Here is a 20,462-nt window from a genome sequence, read left to right on the forward strand (position 1 = left end):
GGGTGATTTTTTTTTCTCTGCATTTGTGTTTCTCTACGCTTTCTGCACGAATCATGTATTCCTTCTGGAATTAGAAAAAAAGTCAGAGCACAGTGGTTCATGCCTGTAATCCCAGCACTTTGGGAGGCCAACGCAGGCACATCACTAAGACAGGAGTTTGAGACCAGCCTGGCCAACATGGTAAGACCATGTCTCTACCAAACATACACAAATTAGCAGGGCGTGGTGGTGCATGCCTGTAGTCCCAGCACTTTGGGAGGCCAAGGTGGGTGGATCACGACGTCAAGAGATCGAGACCATCCTGGCTAACATGGTGAAATCCCGACTCTACTAAAAATAAAAAAAAATAAAAAAAATAGCCAGGCGTGTTGGTGGGCACCTGCAGTCCCAGCTACTCGGGAGGTTGAGGCAGGAGAATGGTGTGAACCCGGGAGGCAGAGCTTGCAGTGAGCCAAGATCATGCCACTGCTATTGAGCCTGGGCGACAGAGCGAGACTCCATCTCAAAAAAAAGAAAAAGAGAAAAAAATTGTATAAAACTAATGCTTCTGAAATAAAAGTATCTAACTCCTGGTCTTATATACTGTGTTATAGTGAAAGATTTTAGCCAGGGGTGGAAAAGAGGTTTATCCGCTGTACCAAGAGTGAATGTCCTCCTGCCGTCCCTCACCCAGCTTTCCCACCCTGGATGCCAAAGTTGAGGAGCTGGAAAGGACGGATTTCTCCCCAGCCATAATCACAAGGAAGGGATTCCTGGCCCTATGTCCTCTTTGCTCTTCTCCCCTGCCTGAAGCATTGCAGTCGAGGAGAAACACTTCCCATGAGCCTCAGAGTTCACAAGCAACAATTGTTCTGAGCTTCTCACCTTCCTGAGCTCCAGACCCTCACCTCCAACTGCCCCCGGGACTCATTCTGGAAGTTCCACTGGTTTCTCAAATGCAACATGACTGCAGCAGACACTATTCACTGCTTACCCAAAAGCCATGTAATCCCTGCTTCTAGGCTGATAGAACTCCAGTGTCTTTGGGAAGCAGAACAGATTCAGGGGTGGATAGGTCCCTGCCCCAGCCCCGGTCAGAGCACTCCCTTCTCCTTCGTAGATATGGGTGTAGCAACGGACATGTGGACACATGAGCTAGTTCTGTTCCTTGTCTGGGGAGTTGCTAGAAAATATTTCCCTCCCAGATGAAAGAGAGCCTTGGGCTGGTCAGAAGGTAGTGAGTTAACTCACTTGTTCACAGTCAGTTACAGATTGAACTGCTTGCTCAACTCTTTTCTCCCTTCTCACACCTGCATTTGACTAGGCTTTTAAAAGAGAGAGGGGCGGCTGGTGCGGTGGCTCACACCTTTAATCCCAGCACTTTGGGAGGCCAAGGTGGGCGGATCACGAGATCAGGAGTTTGAGACCAGCCTGACCAACATGGTGAAATTCCGTCTCTACTAAAAATACAAAAAAATTACCTGGGGGTGGTAGTGTGCACCTGTAATCCCAGCTACTCAGGAGGCTGAGGCAGGAGAATCACTTGAACCCAAGAGTAGGAGGTTGCAGTGAGCCGAGATCGTGCCACTACACTCCAGCCTGGGCAACAGGGTAAGACTTCGTCTCAAAAAAAAAAAGAGAGAGAGAGAGGGAGAGCACCATGGGAGGAGAGGACCACTGGCCCCCTACCCTCCTTCCTGGGGCTCCTGTAGCTAGAATGGAGCTCTCTGGCTGAAGCAGCCATCTTGTGACCACAGTCCTGAGGACAGCAGGGGGTGGGGAAGCACTGGACCTTCAGTGACACTGTTGACTTCCTGTCTCACTTCCAGACTGCTTGTTACGTGGGGAAAGTAAGCCCTTTACTTAAACTTTGAGTAGCTGGTATTCTGTTATTTGCAGCCAGAAATTTATATAATGTCCCAAACTGAACTCTCCATTCATCCTTCCTAGGCCTCTTCTTCCCTTGCATTTCCTATCCATAAGGAGCACTCCTGCTCACCAAGCCACCCCGGACTTCTCCCAGCCTCATGCCTATGGCTCAGTTCTCACCTATCTCTGTCCTCTCCTCCCCACCTCCTCTGCCACTCCTCTGCTCCCCCCATCTCCTCCAGTGGCAAGAGTCAGGGGAGCAGAGGACAGAGAGCTGAGCCAGAGTATTCACTGCACAAGCTCTCACCTCTCTACCTGTGTTCTTTGTTCCCTTCTCCCTGAATGGGAATGCCTACTTATTCTCCAAAGCCCATTTCAAATAGACCTTCTTCTATGAAGCACTCCTCACCCCAGATAAACTTCCTTCCTCTGTGAGTCCGCAGCTTGTTATGCTACATCTACCTCTGTTATACTTCTTGTCATGTATTCTAATTATACATTTGCCAGAATTATACCTTCTTCATCTTTTTTTTTTTTTCTTTGAGATGGAGTCTCCCTCTGTCACCCAGGCTGGAATGCAGTGGTGTGATCTTGGCTCACTGCAACCTCCACTTCCCAGGTTCAAGCAATTCTCTGCCTCAGCCTCCTCAGTAGCTGGGATTACAGGCACATGCCACCATGCCCGGCTAATTTTTGTATTTTTAGTAGAGACGGGGTTTCACCATGTTGGTCAGGCAGGTCTTAAACTCCTGACCTTGTGATCCACCGGCCTCAGCCTCCCAAAGTGCTAGGATTACAGGCGTGAGCCACCACATCCAGCCCCAGAATTATACATTCTTTAGGACAAGGTTGTATTTCAGAGTCCCCAGTGCCTCCCAGTATCGTGTTTGACTTAAGTGATTAGTAAATTTCTGGTGGAAAAGGCCCCAATATAAAACACCTTTTGGCCAGGCACAATGGTTCATGCCTATAATCCCAGCACTTTGGGAGACTGAGGCAGGTGGACCACCTGAGGTCAGGAGTTTGAGACCAGCCTGGCCAACATGGCAAAACCCTGTCTCTACTAAAAATACAAAAATTAGCTGGGCATGGTGGTGGGCATCTGTAATCCCAGCTACTCAGGAAGCTGAGGCACAAGAATCACTTGAACCCAGGAGGCAGAGGTTGCAGTGAGCCTAGACTGCGCTACTGCACTCAGCCTGGGTGACAGAGTGAGACTCTGTCTCAAAAAAATGAATAAATAAATAAAACTAAACCACCTTCTGCTGCTTTCTGTGCAGGAACCTGAGTCCCATCCTTCTGAGCTTCTGCCTTTCTCATCTCCCTTCCACTCTCCCATCTTATCTAACTTCTTCTTTCCTGCAGTGGACTTCTGGGGAGAATTCCACCTTCTCCCACAGAGTCTGGCCCCCTTCTGAGTGGGATGTGGGGAGGAAATTTTATAGAATATGTTCAGGGGAGAGGCAGGAGATGAGACAGAGGTGGTGTGGGGGCCATGTTGCCAAAGGCCTTAAATGCCATGCTAAAGGATGTTGAAATTACTCTGTAGCCCATAGATGATTAAGTAGAAACAGATCTTTTAGGTTGTAGTCACTTCAATTCTCAAGAAGATAACTGGGCCTGGCGCAGTGGCTCAAGCCTGTAATCCCAGCACTTTGGGAGGCCTAGATGGGTGGATCATGAGGTCAGGAGATCGAGACCATCTCTGCTAACACAGGGAAAACCCCATCTCTACTAAAAAATACGTGGGGTTCCAGCCGGGCGAGGTGGCTGGCAAGCCTGGGAGTCCCAAAGCAGCTTGAGGCCGAGGCAGGAGAATGGCATAAACCTGAGGCGGAGCTTGCAGTGAGCTGAGATCCGGCCACTGCACTCCAGCCTGGGCTACAGAGCTCAAAACAAACAAACAAAAAAGAAGATAACTGTACTAGTATCAAAGGATCTGGCTTTGGTTTGGCAATATCAAAGTTTTGTCACACAGCCGTATGCCCAAATGTAAGCTGGTCCACAGTAGGTGCTCCATAAGTGCTTGTTGTTGAAGTCAATTGTAGGGCAGGGTTATTTCCTTTTTTTTTTTGTTTTGGTGAGACACAGATTTACTCTTGTTGCCCAGGCTGGAGTGCAATGGCATATCTCGGCTCACCGCATCCTGCGCTTCCCAGGTTCAAGCAATTCTCATGCCTCAGCCTCCTGAGTAGCTGGGATTACAGGCATGTGCCACCATGCCCGGCTAATTTTGTATTTTTGGTAGAGATGCAGTTTCACCGTGTTGCCCAGGCTGATCTTGAACTCCTGACCTCAGGTGATCCTCCCGCCTCGGCCTCCCAAAGTGCTGGGATTACAGGCGTGAGCCACTGTGCCCGGCAATTGCAAGGTTATTTCTAAGTTCTTTTTTAGAGACTGTCTAGCTCTGTCACCCAGGCTGCAGTGTAGAGGCATAGTCATAGCTCACTGTAACCTCAACTCCCGGACTCAAGTGATCCTCCTGCCTCAGCCTCCAGCATAGCATGCACTATGTACCCCGGCTAACTTATTATTATTATTATTATTATTTTTGTGTAGAGATGGGTTCTCAAAATGTCACCCAGGCTAATTTCTAACTCCTAGTCTCACACAGTCCTCTCAGCTCAGCCTCCTAATAGTCCTAAGTTCTATATATATATTTTTTTCAGAGTCTTGCTGTGTCGCCCAGGCTGGAGTGCAGTGCAGTGGCATGATCTTGGCTCACTGCAACCTCCACCTCCCAGGTTCAAGTGATTCTCCTGTCTCAGCCTCCTGAGTAGCTGGGATTACAGGTGTGCGCCACCATGCCTGGCTAATTTTTGAATTTTTAGTAGAGATGGGGTTTCACCAGGTTGGTCAAGCTGGTCTCGAACTCCTAACCTCATGATCTGTCTGCCTCAGCCTCCCAAAGTGCTGGGATTAGAGGCATGAACCACCACGCCCGGCCAATAGTCCTAAATTCTAAGAGCCAATCAACCCAACTGCTCAGCAACTGAGGGATGTTTGAGTGTGCATGGATATGTTCATTTCTGTCCTGCTTTCATTGCAATGGCAAACTCTGAAATACTCACCTAATGAAGCATTACTCTCCCTTGAAAACATTGTTTACAAAGAGTTTATAACATAGAAAATGTCTTCTGTTGTAAAGGGAAAAAAGAAGCACACAATTGAAATGAGTCATGTTTATTACATTGTCTAAAAGCAAGCAAAATCTCTTCCCTAGCAAAAAGCTGGCAGGGCAGGGAGGCCAACGTTAAGAGTAGCAGGTGGTCCTCCCCTCCCTTTATCCTTCTGTTCTCTATTTTTTTTTTTTTTTTTTTTTTTTTAGATGGAGTCTCACTCTGTTGCCCACGCTAGAGTGCAGCGGTGCGATCTTGGCTTACTGCAACCTCCACCTCCCAGATTCAAGTGATTCTCCTGCCTCAGCCTCCCAAGTAGCTGGGATTACAGGCACCCACCACTACACCCAGCTAATTTTTGTATTTTTAGGAGAGATGGGGTTTCACCATGTTGGCCAGGCTGGTCTCGAATTCCTGACCTCAAGTGATCCACCCGCCTCAGCCTCCCAAAGTGCTGGGATTACAGGCATGAGCACCGTGCCCGGCCTATTTTCCAACTTCTGAAAAATGTGTGCATATTACTAATAAAGTGGGGAAGGGTATACTTTATGTTTCAAAATGACCTTGAGGGAGTAGGACAGAGATTGCTCTCAGCCCAGGTTCTGCTCCTCCCCCTGCTGCCTCGCCCCATTGCCCAGAGATACTCTCTGGGGCTGAACCAGGTTTCACTTGCCCCAGGGCCCTGCAGCTCTGGCCTTCCCCACCCCAAACCGCAGGGCACCCAGCAAAGGAGGTGCAATCCAGTACCTGCACCTGTTCCCAAGTGGAAATGCTGCCTCCAGGCAGCCAGGGCCTCCCCCAAGTCCTCAGCCCTCCCAGGAATTTCCAGAAAGGACTCATGGAGGAATTTCCTAGACGAAGACAGGCAGACAGACAGACAGACACCTCAGGCAGCTATCATCACTAAGCGCAGATGTTTGCCTGCAGGTGATGTGCTGGGAGCCAACACAGGCACACAACTTTGAGGTGAGAGGCAGCACCAAGCAAGAATGGAGAGCAGACCCCCCCGGGCAGGGTGGGGGCTGGCATGAGGAAGGGACTGGGAGGGGGCCCCAGAGTTGGTCAGCAGATCGAGTCTCCAGGCACAGAAGTCCCTACTGTTGTCTCTGAATGGCACAGTGCCTGCAACTCTCCCCTCAGCACAGCAGGCACCGCAGGGGCTCCGGGAGGGGTCAGGGCAGTGTGACTGTGAGTGGTAGGACTGCAGTCTGGGCTTGGGCACTTAGCAAGTTTGCTGTCCTGGTGGCTTGTCAATATCCCCTACTGGCCTGGAGGCTCCCCGAGGTAGTAATTTTATCTTCAACCCATCCTTACACTCTCGGTGCCCACCATAACACCCAGTTCATCACAACACTCAGTGTCTAGGGCTGCTCCAGTAGGGGGGAGGATGGACCCCCATATGGATAGGGGAGTGGATAGAGGAGTGATGGGATCAATGCCCGAAGTGAGATGAGAATACTGGGGACAGCGCCAAAGCAGGGAAAGAGGGCTCCAGGTCCTGTCGGTGCCCAGAATTTCCCTGCACGCTTCTGCACCCAGCTTGCTCCAGAGCTAGACACAGGCAAGAGCTGACGTGGCCCCGCCAGACTGGGCCTAGCGAGCCCGAACCTGCCTGGCCCAAGCAGCTGCAGCGTGGGACCTCACACGTCCCCGCCCAGTCCCAGCGGTCAGAGAAACCAGGGAATCCGGCCCAAAGCTGTCTCCTCCAGGAGGCAACCGGGGCCACCCGCTGTAAAGAGCTGCCAGCATCCCTCCCCTCTCCAACCCCTCTGCTGGCTCCTTTTCGGAGCAGTTACGTCCAGCAGAAGTTAAGTTCCTTCACTGAACAGTGAGTGATTTCACCAAGTCCACAGATATTTACTGATCATCTACTGTATGTGCTAGATGCTGTGCCAGGAGCTGGCAATAAGATAATGAACAAAACAAAAACCCATGTCCTCCTGGAGCTTTGACTCTGTGGAATGCCCGAACTGGGATGCAGTACTCTCGCCAGGGCCACGTGTCCTCCTAGGTGAGCAAAAGGCGCGTGAGGTGCCGCCCTGGGATCAGTCGTCTGGTGGACTTCGTCCTGGGCGGGAGGAGCGGGCCGCACCTCGGACAAACGCTTGGCTGGGCACGTCGCCTGGGGCAGGTGCGCGAGGGAGAGGTGGGTGGCGCTGGCCGTGCGCAAAACCGGGCCCTGACCCGGCCGCGGGGTTACAGGCCGTTGGTGCTCTGTATTTATTGTAAGCGCAGCGAATAGGGCCTCCAGCGGCCTGAGCGCACGTGGTGCAGTGGAGAGCCGGCTGGGCCCTCCCCAGCTCCAGGCTCCTCCCCGGCGGGGTCAGAGCCAGACTTGCTGCGGCGTCCGGGCCCCGCGTAATTACAGGGGCTGTAGCAGGCCTGGCCGTAAAATAGGAGGATGAAACGGCCTGGGAACCGGGTAAGCTGGGCTGGAGCTGGCCAGGGGCCCCGGGTCGGTGGCTTCCCGCGATGCGCAGCCGCGGGGAAGGGCCGGCTAGGGATGCGCACACACACAACACCAACCCGGCTCTCACACAGCCACACAACCACTCACGTAAACCACCAAAGGCACGCAGACACACAACATTCGGCTCTCCCACTCCAGGCTCACTCGTGCACGCCTAATCAAACACCTGCCCGCCCTCTCCACCCCAGGAGCTGACACTCGCCCGCCAAGCCTTCTCCAGACGGCAGCAGATCCTGGCGGGGAGAAAAGCCCCGAGAGGCAAATTCCAGCGGGTTTGTTTACACAGCGCGGGGGAGGGGGCCGAGCCGGGTACTGGGGCCCGACTGACTGGGAGCCCCAGCTCAGACTGGGCCAGCCCCAGCTGTGCAGCCTGAGGACTGCGCACAAACACCCCTCCGCTCCACCCCACCCCCGCTGCACGCCGGTACGCGTCTCCCCTCCTCTTCACACGCTGTTCACAAACATTAGCATACGTCTGTCAAAGAGTTTCACACGCTTTCACACACACGGCTGTGATACTACTCACAAATGCTTTCACACTAGCGCGCCATCACACGTATTTCATGTGTGGTTACAGTTTAAGTCACCCTTCATGCCCAGATTCTCACAGTCCATATTCAAGAGCCCGTTTGCACGGTGTACGCGTGTGTTGTCACACATACTCAGGTCATCAGTGCCCTTTAACGTATCTAAAATAAGAACGGACCCCTCTCGAGCCCAGGGTCCCGCGTGTCGCTCCTGCGCGCAGGCACTGATGGGATGGACAGAGGCGCCCTTAGCCCCGGCCGCACACGTTACACACTCGATCACACACAGCGTTGCACTTTATTCCCGGCATCTAGGCGATGACACAATCTCCAGAACAAAGACAACATTGACAAACCCAACAAAAACAAACAGCCGCATGTGTGTGGGGAGGGGCAGTCGAGCGCAGAGTCCGGGAAGGGGATGGGGGAGGAGGAGAGGGTGGGAACGCGGGCGCCCGAGCCTGGGCATGCGAGGCTCAGAAAGGTGCGGGGCATGTCAACAACCTCGCACCCTGCAAGGTCCGCGCGCGGAGCAGCAAAGCCGGGTCCCGTACCCCCGCGTTCGCAGACTCGCACTTGCGAGTTCTTCCCTTCTCCCGCACGCGACTGCGCCCAGGGACGCAAGCCCACCACCCGGACAGGCTTACAAAGCTCCACGCAGACCCACAAGTGAGCGAACACACAGCTCTGAGCAGATCTGCCGGGGCAGAGGAGCGCGCTTCGCTCTTTCCTGCACCCCTAGCCTCCTCGCCTCCCCTGCCCGCCCCTCCTCCACCTCCCCAGCCCCCAAGCCCCGGGGCAGCCGCGCGCCGGGCGGGGCGAGGGCGGGGCGGGGTGTCGGGCGGCGCCGGCCCAAAAGGCGGAGTCGCAAGGCGAAGGGGCCAGATCTGTGAGCCCAACGCTGACTTCGCCGCGGAGAAAGCCAGCGGGAACCCAGACACCTAGGAGCCCGGCGTCCCCGCCCGGCCTGGCCAGGCCCCGCGCTATGGAGTTCCTCTGGGCCCCTCTCTTGGGTCTCTGCTGCAGTCTGGCCGCTGCTGATCGACACACCGTCTTCTGGAACAGTTCAAATCCCAAGTAAGCCTCGAGTCTTCCACTGGCAGCCTGGACTCCCGGCTGGCACTGCCCTCCCTATCGGGATAACTGTCCCGGCCAACCCCTGAGCTGAGCCTAGAGTAGATGACCGAGGTAGGAGAGCTACTGTAGATTTTCCTCCCCTCACTTCTCCCTCATATCTGGGAGCACCCCACCCCAGGGCAGGAACCTGCTCGTGTCTACGTGCATGGGCTTATATCTGCCCTTCCCTTCCTTCTCTCTGGTACCCCTATTACTCTGAAGTGAGGGACCTATGCTGGGCAGTTCCTGCCTCCAGCATAGACTTCGCCCCTGGCAGCCAGGGCCCTTGTTCTAGGTCCCCCCCACGTTGAAAGCCTCCACGCCCCTCCTTGTGTGTCCTTTGGGCATCTGACCACACTGACAGGTACCTGGTGTGACATCAAGAGTGCGCAGAATGCTGAAGGGAACCCTGAAAGGACCTCTCAGGAGAGAGCTGGGCTGTAGGCATTCATTATGCATTCACCCTGTATTTAAAGCAAACCTGGAAAGTCCCCCACTAGGGGTCTTTTGGGGTGGCATGAGTGAGGCACATGCTGTGCATGGGTAGGTTGAGGGAATCACCTGTTTATGGGGCTCTCAAGTAGTAAAATTGAAGAGCTGGGAGAGGGAGATCATGGGAAAGCTTCAGAAGGAACAGAAGGGGTTAAAGGGATTACAGAAGGCTCTGGGCAGGAAGGAGTTAATTTCTCCTGGGCAGGTTTAGGGCTGTGAGGCAAATGGTACTGGGAGGAAGACTCTGTCGGCCCCTTTGTTCTTGCCCTTGAGTTTTCCGAAGTTATGGGAACAATATTTGCGGGAATATAGGAGAGGGTGGTAGGGAGGATGGGGAGAGAACTGGGCAGCTTGGTATCACCAAAGCCATCTCACCGGCTTAGCCACTCTCAGCCCTAGCGAGCTTGCCCCCCACTCCCCTTGAGAAATATGTTGTGCCAGCTTCCTCTGACCCTGTGGCATGGTCTGGTGAGGCAGTCTGTTGTCTGTGGCTTGTTGGGGTCGGGGAGAGAACAGCCAGCTGCCAACCCCAGAGGGCAATGCCCTCCTGCACATGGATGCTGGGGAGGCCCAGCCAGCCCTCTGCCACCCGCTCCCTGTGCTTTGCCTCCTTGACCCGATGCATCTTGCCCTAGTATGGGAGAGAGCAAAGTCCCTGTTTATGCCCATTCCAGGTGTTGACTGAAGAAGGAGGAGGGGACAGGAAGCCATGAGTAGGGAGGGGGGACCCTGGCCTTTTCCGTTCCCAAGCTCCCAAGTTTCCTCTCTTTCAGGAAGGAGCCTCTTCCTTACCCACCTCCCCGCCACTGCCCCCTTTCTTTCCCAGATGGGGAACAAGAGTCAAATGAAGGCTAAGTCGAGCAGACTGTACCCCCAGGAGAGGGGGCTGATGGGTGACCCTCTGGCCACACACACACACACACACACACACACACACACACACACACACCCTATCATACCCAGGACTAAAGAGATGCCAGTCCAGAGTAGAGTCCGTAGGCAGCCAAGCTGGGCCCAGCGTGGGGGCAAATATGAGGCTACAATGAACGGGGTAGGTGAGGCTGGCATGGGTGACTCAAGCCAGTGGGCAGCAGCCCTGGGATCTCCAGGCCTCAGGCGGGGGCAGCATGCTGAGAAGGGCGCCAGCCTCCCTCGTGCTGGAGGGCAGGCCCCTCATTCCGACCTGCTGGCTGCCTTTGTTTGGAGGACAGTGTTGGGGGTGAGTGGGCGCTGTGCCCTCCTGGGGTCCTAGGGGCTGTCCACATTTGACAAGGTAAATTTTCACAGGTTCTCATGAGTGCTGGGGCGGGTAGCAGAGGTGGATGAGGAATGAGTCAGTGCCCGTCACGGGAATGAGGGAAAGACGCCAGGCCCAGAGCTGAAATACCTGTTCCGAAATGGCTTCTATGTTTATCTCTCCAGAGAGGAATTTTAAAAGCCTCTCTCTGCTCCTCTCTCTCTTTTCCCCAGGGTGGGGGAGGGGCCTGGTAAGCCCAGTTTGGGCGCTGGCGTGCTGCTGCAAAGCCTGGCCTCTCTGGGGTCATGCTGATTGGGCAGTGGGTGCCCATCTCAGAGTCCTCTCCACCTGACTCCTTCCTCGCCCTCCCAGCCGTGGCCAGTGCTTTCGGTTCGAAGCAAGTTGACGCTAATTCTGCTGAGTCTCTAGCTGGCAGTGCCTGGGGGAATTAGAGAAACTGAGCAGCTTCGGGGGTTGTGGGGAGCACTTTTCCCCCTACTGGGACCCCACCCAGGCTGGAGCCAGGTGTCTGGGGCTGGTGGGGAGGGGCTGGTGGGCAGTGAGGCTGGAGCCGGTGGGGCCAGGGGGAATGAACTAGGGGAGGGGAGCTGGCTCCACCTTGGGAGGAGGGGAGAGGAGAGGAGAGGGGAGAGGCTGTCTCAAGCCCAGAGCTCCAGCATTTCATCTGGCGGGAGGTGGAAATGTGGCTTTTGGAGAAAAAAGGACAGGGATGTTTGGGGGTGCTCTAAGAAGGGGGAAAAGGAGTGTATAACTTTGAGTAGCTAGAAAAGGAGATTTGAGGGGGGCTGAAGGAATTGATAAGAGTGATTTAACTTAAAGGACTAGGGGCGTTATCTGTGGGCCCGGGTATATTAGCTTCACTTTTGAGGAAAAGTGAAGCTAGGAAATGTGAGATCTACTCAGTGGGTCCGGGGAAATGTGAGAGGAGTAAGGAAGGTGAAGACACAGATGTGTTGGGGGCTTGGGGCTAGCATGGTAAAGAGAAAGGGTTTCCTGGATTCTGATTACAAGATAGACCGGTGGGGTCTCAGGTTGAGGCCTAACAGCATTTAAAAGGAGCAACTGGTATAACAGATTTGGGGAAATATTTATGGGTAGAAGAGAATGATGAGTGAGCTACAGAAATAGGTAGAAGCCCATCCTTGAGTAAACATCACGCGGGTTATGGAAAATGCTTTGGTACCTGAAAGATACTGAGTGGATGCTATTTGAAGGACCAACAGGAGACAGTGATGGTGCGGGGGAATGTTTAGAGATGGCAGAGAGAAATGTAAGACATCAAGATCAGTACATATTGGGAGTTGAGACTTTGGAAAAATCTCTTGGGGTCTAGTGTGAAATGTGAGAGGTCATGTAAACATTTGGAGGTCCAAGGATCTGGCCCGGCTTCTGAATGACCCCCTGCTTCCTCCCCCGTGTGTGTCCCCAGGTTCCGGAATGAGGACTACACCATACATGTGCAGCTGAATGACTACGTGGACATCATCTGTCCGCACTATGAGGATCACTCTGTGGCAGACGCTGCCATGGAGCGGTACATACTGTACCTGGTGGAGCGTGAGGAGTACCAGCTGTGCCAGCCCCAGTCCAAGGACCAGGTCCGCTGGCAGTGCAACCGGCCCAGTGCCAAGCATGGCCCAGAGAAGCTGTCTGAGAAGTTCCAGCGCTTCACACCTTTCACCCTGGGCAAGGAGTTCAAAGAAGGACACAGCTACTACTATATCTGTGAGTGCCTGTGAGGGGACAGTGTCTGTTTTTTTTTTTTTTTTTGCCACCACGTACATGCTTGGGTACATGCTTGGTGCAGAGTCCAGCAGTAGAGGGCCCCTTCGAATCTTGAATTCTATTTTCATTCATCCACATCCCAATGTGAGTGAGCTTCTACGTGCTGGGCACTCTGCTTGGCACTACCAGCACAGAGATAAATAAAACACTGCAGAGTCCCTGTCCTCACGGAAGCTGAGAAGAAACACACATAGGTTAACAGACCCTTAGAACAGTATGCTACAGTAGACATGAACACAGGGGCCTTGGGAAAATGACCTGGGTACCCGCCAGGCTATGGGGCTCAGAGAAGGCTCAGTGGGGAAGATGATCCCAGAGCTTAGGACAGGCAGAGGAGCTGGCCAGGCATGAAGGCATACGTACAAAGGGAGCATGACATCTTCAGGGAACTTCCTATGGCTCAGCCTGGCTGGAGTGGGAAGGATACAGTCAGTGAGGAGATGTGAGCCTGGAGAGGTGGACAGAACAGACCATGGGGGAACTAAAAACTGATAAGGAGTTTGGACTTTATCCTGAGGGCTCTCGCCAATGATGGGTTTTATTTCATTTTACTTTATTTTATTATTTTGAGATGGAGTTTCACTCTTGTTGCCCATGCTGGAGTGTAGTGGTGTGATCTCTGCTTACTGCAACCTCTGTCTCCCAGATTCAAGCAATTCTCCTGCCTCAGCCTCCCAAGTAGCTGGGATTATAGGCATCTGCCACCACACCCAGCTAATTTTGAATTTTTATTAGAGACAGGGTTTCACCATGTTGGTCACGCTGGTCTTGAACTCCTGACCTCAAGTGATCCGCCTGCCTCGGCCTCCCAAAGTACTGGGATTATAGGCGTGAACCACCGCGCACAGCCTGATGGATTTTAAGTTATGAGATCATCCAGCACTTTGGGAGGCCGAGGCAGGCGGATCACCTGAGGTCAGGAGTTCAAGACCAGCCTGGCCAACATGGTGAAACCCCAACTCTACTAAAAAAATACGAAAATTAGGCCGGGCGCGGTGGCTCAAGCCTGTAATCCCAGCACTTCGGGAGGCCGAGACGGGTGGATCACGAGGTCAGGAGATCGAGACCATCCTGGCTAACACGGTGAAACCCCGTCTCTACTAAGAAATACAAAAAACTAGCCGGGCGAGGTGGCGGGCGCCTGTAGTCCCAGCTACTCGGGAGGCTGAGGCCGGAGAATGGCGTGAACCCGGGAGGCGGAGCTTGCAGTGAGCTGAGATCTGGCCACTGCACTCTAGCCTGGGCTACAGAGTGAGACTCCGTCTCAAAAAAAAAAAAAAAAATACGAAAATTAGCCGGGTGTGGTGGCGCACCTCTGTAGTCCCAGCTACTCAATAGGCTGAGGCAGGAGGATCACTTGAACTCAGGAGGTGTGAGGTTATAGTGAGCCGAGATCACACCATTGCACTCCAGCCTGGGTGACAGAGCAAGACTCCATCTCAAAAAAAAGTTATGAAATCAGCTTTGTATAAAATGGATCTAGGACTCAGTCAGTGGGGGCTAGGCAGTAGTAGTATATATATGTGTGTGTGTGTGTGTGTGTGTGTGTGTGTGTGTGTGTGTGTGTGTGTATATATATATATATATATATTTTTTTTTTTTTCCTGAGACGGAGTCTCGCTCTGTCGCCCAGGCTGGAGTGCAGTGGCACGATCTCAACTTGCTGCAACCTCCATCTCCCAGGTTCAATTGATTCTTCCGCCTCAGTCTCCTGAGTAGCTGGGACTACAGGCATGTGCCACCACGCCCGGCTAATTTTTGTATTTTTAGTAGAGACGGGGTTTCACCATATTAGCTGGCCAGGCTGGTCTCGAACTCCTGACCTCGTGATCCGCCCACCTCAGCCTCCCAAAGTGCTGGGATTACAGGTGTGAGCCACCACACCTGGCCTAGGAGTAGTATTAAGTGGCCCAGGCAAGAGGAACATATTCAGACTCGGAGAAGTGAAGGATAAAATGTGGGGAGGGGCAGTGTCTACGTTCTTTTTGTCACCACTGCCAAAGCTGAGGGTTATTTCCAAAGAATGGGAGGCTGGGCTGAACATTGGGCAGGAAGTTAGCAAAAACTAAGGAGGATAGGAATCAAGATTAGAGGGAAGAGAATGAAATTGAGTAGGGAGCTGAGAAAACAGGGCAAGGGGAATTTGGGCTTACATTTTCTTCCACCAAAGGTTTCTTACTTAACCTCCTGTGGGCTTATCTTGCAGCCAAACCCATCCACCAGCAAGAAGACCGCTGCTTGAGGTTGAAAGTGACTGTCAATGGCAAAATCAGTGAGTGTCAGGGACCTTTGGGCCTCCTTCCTCCATCTCTATGCTGGGCGGTCTGGTGATCTGGGATGGTATAGAAGTCTTGCAGCCCAGCCCCTCACACAGCTCTCTGCCTCTTTGATACAGTACCTGATCTACTACCACTCTTGTCTTTCAGCTCACAGTCCTCAGGCCCATGACAATCCACAGGAGAAGAGACTTGCAGCAGGTGGGTAGCTGGAGCAGATTGGGCCTGGGGCACAGGAAGGGGTCTGCTTGAAGAGGTTGGGTACAGGAGGTGGCTCCTTTACCAGGCAGAGGCTGAGGGAATCCTGTTGAGCTGAGGGCCAGTGCAAATAGTGGAGTCACTCACATTGGCAGCCTTTGCCCTCTCACCTTGCAGATGACCCAGAGGTGCGGGTTCTACATAGCATCGGTCACAGTGCCGCCCCACGCCTCTTCCCACTTGCCTGGACTGTGCTGCTCCTACCACTTCTGCTGCTGCAAACCCCGTGAAGGTGTATGCCACACCTGGCCTTAAGGATTGGAACTGGGCTGAAGAGAGGGACAGGCACTCCAAACCTGTCTTGGGGCCACTTTCAGAGCCCCCATCCCTGGGAACCACTCCCACCACAGGCACAAGCTGTCACCTAGCAGCCTCAAAACGGGTCAGTATTAAGGGTTTCAACTGGAAGGAGGCCAACCAGCCCGGCAGTGCCATCCCCACCTTCACCTCGGAGGGATGGAGAAATAAGTGGAGACAGTCTTTTCCCACCATTCCTGCCTTTAAGCCAAAGAAACAAGCTGTGCAGACATGGTCCCTTAAGGCACAGTGGGAGCTGAGCTGGAAGGGGCCACGTGGATGGGCAAAGCTTGGCAAAGATGCCCCCTTCAGAAGACAGCCAGGATGCCCAGATGAACTGACTAAAGGAAAAGCAAGAAACAGTTTCTTGCTTGGGAGCCAGGTACAGGAGAGGCAGCATGCTTGGGCTGACCCAGCATCTCCCAGCAAGACCTCATCTGTGGAGCTGCCACAGAGAAGTTTGTAGCCAGGTACTGCATTCTCTCCCATCCTGGGGCAGCACTCCCCAGAGCTGTGCCAGCAGGGGGGCTGTGCCAACCTGTTCTTAGAGTGTAGCTGTAAGGGCAGTGCCCATGTGTACATTCTGCCTAGAGTGTAGCCTAAAGGGCAGGGCCCACGTGTACAGTATCTGTATATAAGTTGCTGTGTGTCTGTCCTGATTTCTACAACTGGAGTTTTTTTATACAATGTTCTTTGTCTCAAAATAAAGCAATGTGTTTTTTCGGACATGCTTTTCTGCCACGCCATATTAAAACGTATGACCATTGAGCCCCTGCTAAGTGTGAGGCTCTGTGTGCTACAACAGTAGCAACTGGGTTTGAATTTCTTTCTCTCCAAAGAATGCGTGCCCCTCACCAGGCCAAAAGGGTGGGTTGTTTCCTCCTCTGAGGGTTGTCCAGGACCGGAGTGCTTCTGAGAGCAGTCTCTCGGGTTCTTAGCTGTACTCCACTCGAAGTTCTTCCTGTCCAACCTCTACCCCACTCCCACCCCCTCACCGCAGGGCTTTGGCATACTACCGTTCAGGTACTCATGCTGTTTGGGTGAGTCAGGGAAGCTGGGAACTCCAGCTGAGGCATGCGTACCCGCCCCACAGCCACACCAGCAGAGACGTGTGGGAGGCTGGGAGGGAAAGTTCCCAGCAGCAAGTGGGTTGGACCAGGGGGGGTCAGTGATAGAGGCGTCAGTGTATTGGCCACGTCACGTAAAGTTGACCTTGTTGCCCGAGAGGGAGGGCAAAAGAGGAAGGCTTGGTGATTCCTGGCAATGTCTGTTATTTGGAGAAAAGGCTTTGGCAGCAAACTCCAGAAAAAAACTTCCCAAACCCTTGGACAACAGAGGTTCTGATGTGAAGTTCTGGATGGAAAGCGTGCTGAAGTCTGGTTGAACTAGCAAGTTTTTGTTTGGAGGTCCACCGCCGAAGGCGCACAGGCCTGTGGGAACACGACCGTTGAGACCGGGGGGGGGTCTAGATGATCCAAGAGGCAGGCAGAGTGTGAGGAGTGGCAGGTATCGGGGACACACCCGCGGAGTCCTAGGAAGGGGACCGACCGTGACATGGAGGAGGTCTGGACCTAGGCACTGGGCAGTCACTCGGAGGGGAGGTGCGCGAGTTCCGGTTCGGCGTCGGAGGGAGGGTGGGGCTTCGGCGCAGTTTCCGGAGGGACGGCCAGAGCGCGCGGGGCGGGGCTCCAGCGCCGCAGGTCCGGGCTGCAGTAGGTCCCGGCCACCGCAGGCACGCGGCGGGCGCTGGGCGCGGGATCCGACTCTGGTCGTGATGGAGGCGGGCGGCTTTCTGGACTCGCTCATCTACGGAGCATGCGTGGTCTTCACCCTTGGCATGTTCTCCGCCGGCCTGTGAGAGAGCGGCCGGCTGGGTTGGGGAGGACTAGGAAGTCAGGAAAGGAGAGAGGGGACAGAGACGTAGCCGCAGCACCTGGCTTGTCCGGAACCGTGATCAAAATGGGATCGGGTTGAGGGGACCGGGGTACAAGGGCGAGGCTGGTCACTAGGCCTGAGGAAGAAGGCAAGATAGCTGGGGGCGGGAGGTGGTCTGCAGTGGTCCGGAAAGGGTGACAGGCATTGGGCATCCGCCTCAAGCACTCTGCTTCTCCCTTCCCACCCCCACCCCTACTTTCGGGGCCCCATTACAGCTCGGACCTCAGGCACATGCGAATGACCCGGAGTGTGGACAACGTCCAGTTCCTGCCCTTTCTCACCACGGAAGTCAAGTGAGGGGGCGACGGCTGCGGCGGTGGGAAAGGCTATCACAGGGAGGTGGGGGCGGGGCAGGAGGAGCAAGAGTGAAAGAGGCTTGGCCGGACGCAGTGGCTCCCGCCTGTAATCCCAGCACTTTGGGAGGCCGAGACGGGCGGATCACGAGGTCAGGAGATCGAGACCATCCTGGCTAACACGGTGAAACCCCGTCTCTATTAAAAATACAAAAAATTAGCCGGGCGTGGTGGCGGGCACCTGTAGTCCCAGCTACTTGGGAGGCTGAGGCAGAAGAAATGGTGTGAAACCGGGAGGCAGAGCTTGCAGTGAGCCGAGATCGCGCCACTGCACTCCAGCCTGGGTGACGGAAAAAAAAAAAAAAAAAGTGAAAGAGGCCCTTTGGGTCCTCCTCTCACACTGAACCCTTTGAGCCATGTCCCTCCCCTCCACCCTGCAGCAACCTGGGCTGGCTGAGTTATGGGGCCTTGAAGGGAGACAGGATCCTCATCGTCGTCAACACAGTGGGTGCTGCGCTTCAGACCCTGTATATCTTGGCATATCTGCATTACTGCCCTCGGAAGGTAGAGGCCCTCCCTTGGACCCACCTCTCTGCTGCACGCCCTGCCTCGCTGGCAGGGCAAACACTACTTCCTAGAAGACTGTAACAGCTGGTACTGCCACCCTTTCCAGGAAGGCCCCTTCAGCCTTGCAGGTCCCCTTCCTCTATGAAGTCAGCCTTCTGAGATTAACACATTTCCCCCATTTAGGCAAGGCTGGTAGCTCTGCCTAGCCTGAGATGCCTATGCTGCCTGCCCTGGGCTTCTGCCAACAAGCTAAGGGGAAAGGGGTTTTGTCTCCGACAAAACCCGTGGGTGAGAACAAGATGATTAGCTCTGCTTCCCTGCTCAATCACACAAGCGTTTATTAAGCTCCTACTGTGTGTGCTAAGCACACAGAAAAAAACACATCTTTCCCTCCCCTAGAAGTCTCCATTGTTGTGGGTGGATAAGACTTTCCTATCAAGTTGTTGGTGGGAAAGAAGCTGTGACAGTGCAGTGCTGAAGGCCTAGACAGTTTGGCTTCCCCACTGGAGCATGGGAGAAGGCAGGATGAATTAACTCCAGCAGGGAAGTCGGAGAGCATGTCTGGAAGTAAGGCTACTCTCTCCCCTGCAGCGTGTTGTGCTCCTACAGACTGCAACCCTGCTAGGGGTCCTTCTCCTGGGTTATGGCTACTTTTGGCTCCTGGTACCCAACCCTGAGGCCCGGCTTCAGCAGCTGGGCCTCTTCTGCAGTGTCTTCACCATCAGCATGTACCTCTCACCATTGGCTGACTTGGTGAGTGGGGATGTCCAATGAGGTAGGAGAGATGAGTCAGGCTCTCATAGCCACATACTATGGCTTACAGTCCCGAGGAAGGGGAGATTCAAACCCTGGAAGGAGACAAGGCAGTAGAGGTGGGTGAGTGGGAGGCAGGAAAGGTTGGGTGACAGATCAGGGAGGGTGCCTGACCTTTTTCTTGAGGAAATTCTTAGGCAAGTGAAGCTTTACGATGTGCTTGAGCCAAGAGAGTCTTTTATTCTTTCCCACAGGCTAAGGTCATTCAGACTAAATCAACCCAATGTCTCTCCTACCCACTCACCATTGCTACCGTTCTCACCTCTGCCTCCTGGTGCCTCTATGGGTTTCGACTCAGAGATCCCTACATCATGGTAAGCACAACAGGGATGGGGTGACAGGGGTGCAAGGTAGAAAACTGGCTCCTCTCCTCATAGCAGTTCTTGTGATTTCAGGTGTCCAACTTTCCAGGAATCGTCACCAGCTTTATCCGCTTCTGGCTTTTCTGGAAGTACCCCCAGGAGCAAGACAGGAACTATTGGTTCCTGCAAACCTGAGGCTGCTCACCTGACCACTGGGCACCTTAGTGCCAACCTGAACCAAAGAGACCTCCTTGTTTCAGCTGGGCCTCCTGTCCAGCTTCCCAGGTGCAGTGGGTTGTGGGAACAAGAGATGACTTTGAGGATAAAGGGACCAAAGAAAGAGCTTTACTTAGATGATTGGTTGGGGCCTAAGAGATGAAATCACTTTATTTTTTAGAGATTTTTTTTTTTTTTTTTAAATTTTGGAGGTTGGGGTGCTATATTTAGAATATGCCTTAAAAGGCCGGGCGTGGTGGCTCACGCCTGTAATCCCAGCACTTTGGGAGGCCAAGGTGGGCGGATCACCTGAGGTCAGGAGTTCAAGACCAACCTGACCCAACATGGTGAAACCCCATCTCTGCTAAAAATACAAAATTAACTGGGCATGGTGGCACATGCCTGTAATCCCAGCTACTTAGGAGGCTGAGGCAGGAGAATTGCTTGAACCAGGGAGGTGGAGGTTGCAGTGAGCCAAGATCGTGCCATTCTGATATGAATGTGCCTTATATGCCGATATGAATATGCCTTAAAATAAAAGTGTTCCCCACCCCTGCCCATGATGGTTCATTCTCTACTCATGATTCTAAACCTGTCTGGTTTGGTGAAGGGTAAATCCACAGTTATTCTCAGGTTGGTAGGGTAGGCCCAGAAAAGGTATCTCAAAGAACCAAAAGGCTGGAAAGACCCAGAAAGGCCTTAAAAAGAACAAAACTTGGATGTTATGAAGAATGGAAGTTAGGCTTCAAGAAAGTACTTCTGGCCGGGTAAGGTGGCTTATGTCTATAATTACAGCACTTTGGGAGGCCCAGGCAGGAGGATCACTTGAGCCCAGGAGTTTGAGAACAGCCTGAGCAACACAGCGAGACCCTGTCACTACAAAAAATTAA

The 20,462-nt window shown here is 53.5% G+C and overlaps 2 protein-coding genes across 9 annotated transcripts; both read left to right on the forward strand.

Moving 5' to 3' along the window:
- Window positions 1-8,436: 8,436 nt before the first annotated feature.
- On the forward strand, window positions 8,437-16,172 carry EFNA1 (ephrin A1). The gene is made up of 5 exons (XM_003892757.2): window positions 8,437-9,041; window positions 12,260-12,555; window positions 14,822-14,887; window positions 15,042-15,092; window positions 15,267-16,172. Exons 1-5 carry the CDS (start codon window positions 8,950-8,952, stop codon window positions 15,377-15,379), a joined length of 618 nt encoding a protein of 205 aa, XP_003892806.1. The 5' UTR covers window positions 8,437-8,949; the 3' UTR covers window positions 15,380-16,172.
- Window positions 16,173-16,638: 466 nt separating this feature from the next.
- Window positions 16,639-20,135, forward strand: SLC50A1 (solute carrier family 50 member 1). Of its 8 annotated transcripts, none has more exons than XM_009182324.4 (6): window positions 16,639-17,047; window positions 17,597-17,674; window positions 18,115-18,238; window positions 18,833-18,994; window positions 19,249-19,368; window positions 19,450-20,135. In XM_009182324.4, exons 2-6 carry the CDS (start codon window positions 17,613-17,615, stop codon window positions 19,549-19,551), a joined length of 570 nt encoding a protein of 189 aa, XP_009180588.1. In that variant the 5' UTR covers window positions 16,639-17,047; window positions 17,597-17,612; the 3' UTR covers window positions 19,552-20,135.
- Window positions 20,136-20,462: the final 327 nt, after the last annotated feature.

This window comes from Papio anubis, chromosome 1, assembly GCF_008728515.1.
Source record: "Papio anubis isolate 15944 chromosome 1, Panubis1.0, whole genome shotgun sequence".
NCBI lineage: Eukaryota > Metazoa > Chordata > Mammalia > Primates > Cercopithecidae > Papio > Papio anubis.

Coding starts and splice junctions, on each gene's coding strand:
- EFNA1 (XM_003892757.2), top strand. CDS start 8,950: ATGGAGTTCCTCTGGGCCCCTCTCTTGGGTCTCTGCTGCAGTCTGGCC. Junction 9,042..12,259: donor TGGAACAGTTCAAATCCCAA/GTAAGCCTCGAG, acceptor GTGTGTCCCCAG/GTTCCGGAATGAGGACTACA. Junction 12,556..14,821: donor ACACAGCTACTACTATATCT/GTGAGTGCCTGT, acceptor CTTATCTTGCAG/CCAAACCCATCCACCAGCAA.
- SLC50A1 (XM_009182337.4), top strand. CDS start 17,262: ATGCGTGGTCTTCACCCTTGGCATGTTCTCCGCCGGCCT. Junction 17,695..18,114: donor GTGAGGGGGCGACGGCTGCG/GCGGTGGGAAAG, acceptor TCCACCCTGCAG/CAACCTGGGCTGGCTGAGTT. Junction 18,995..19,248: donor TCTCACCATTGGCTGACTTG/GTGAGTGGGGAT, acceptor TCTTTCCCACAG/GCTAAGGTCATTCAGACTAA.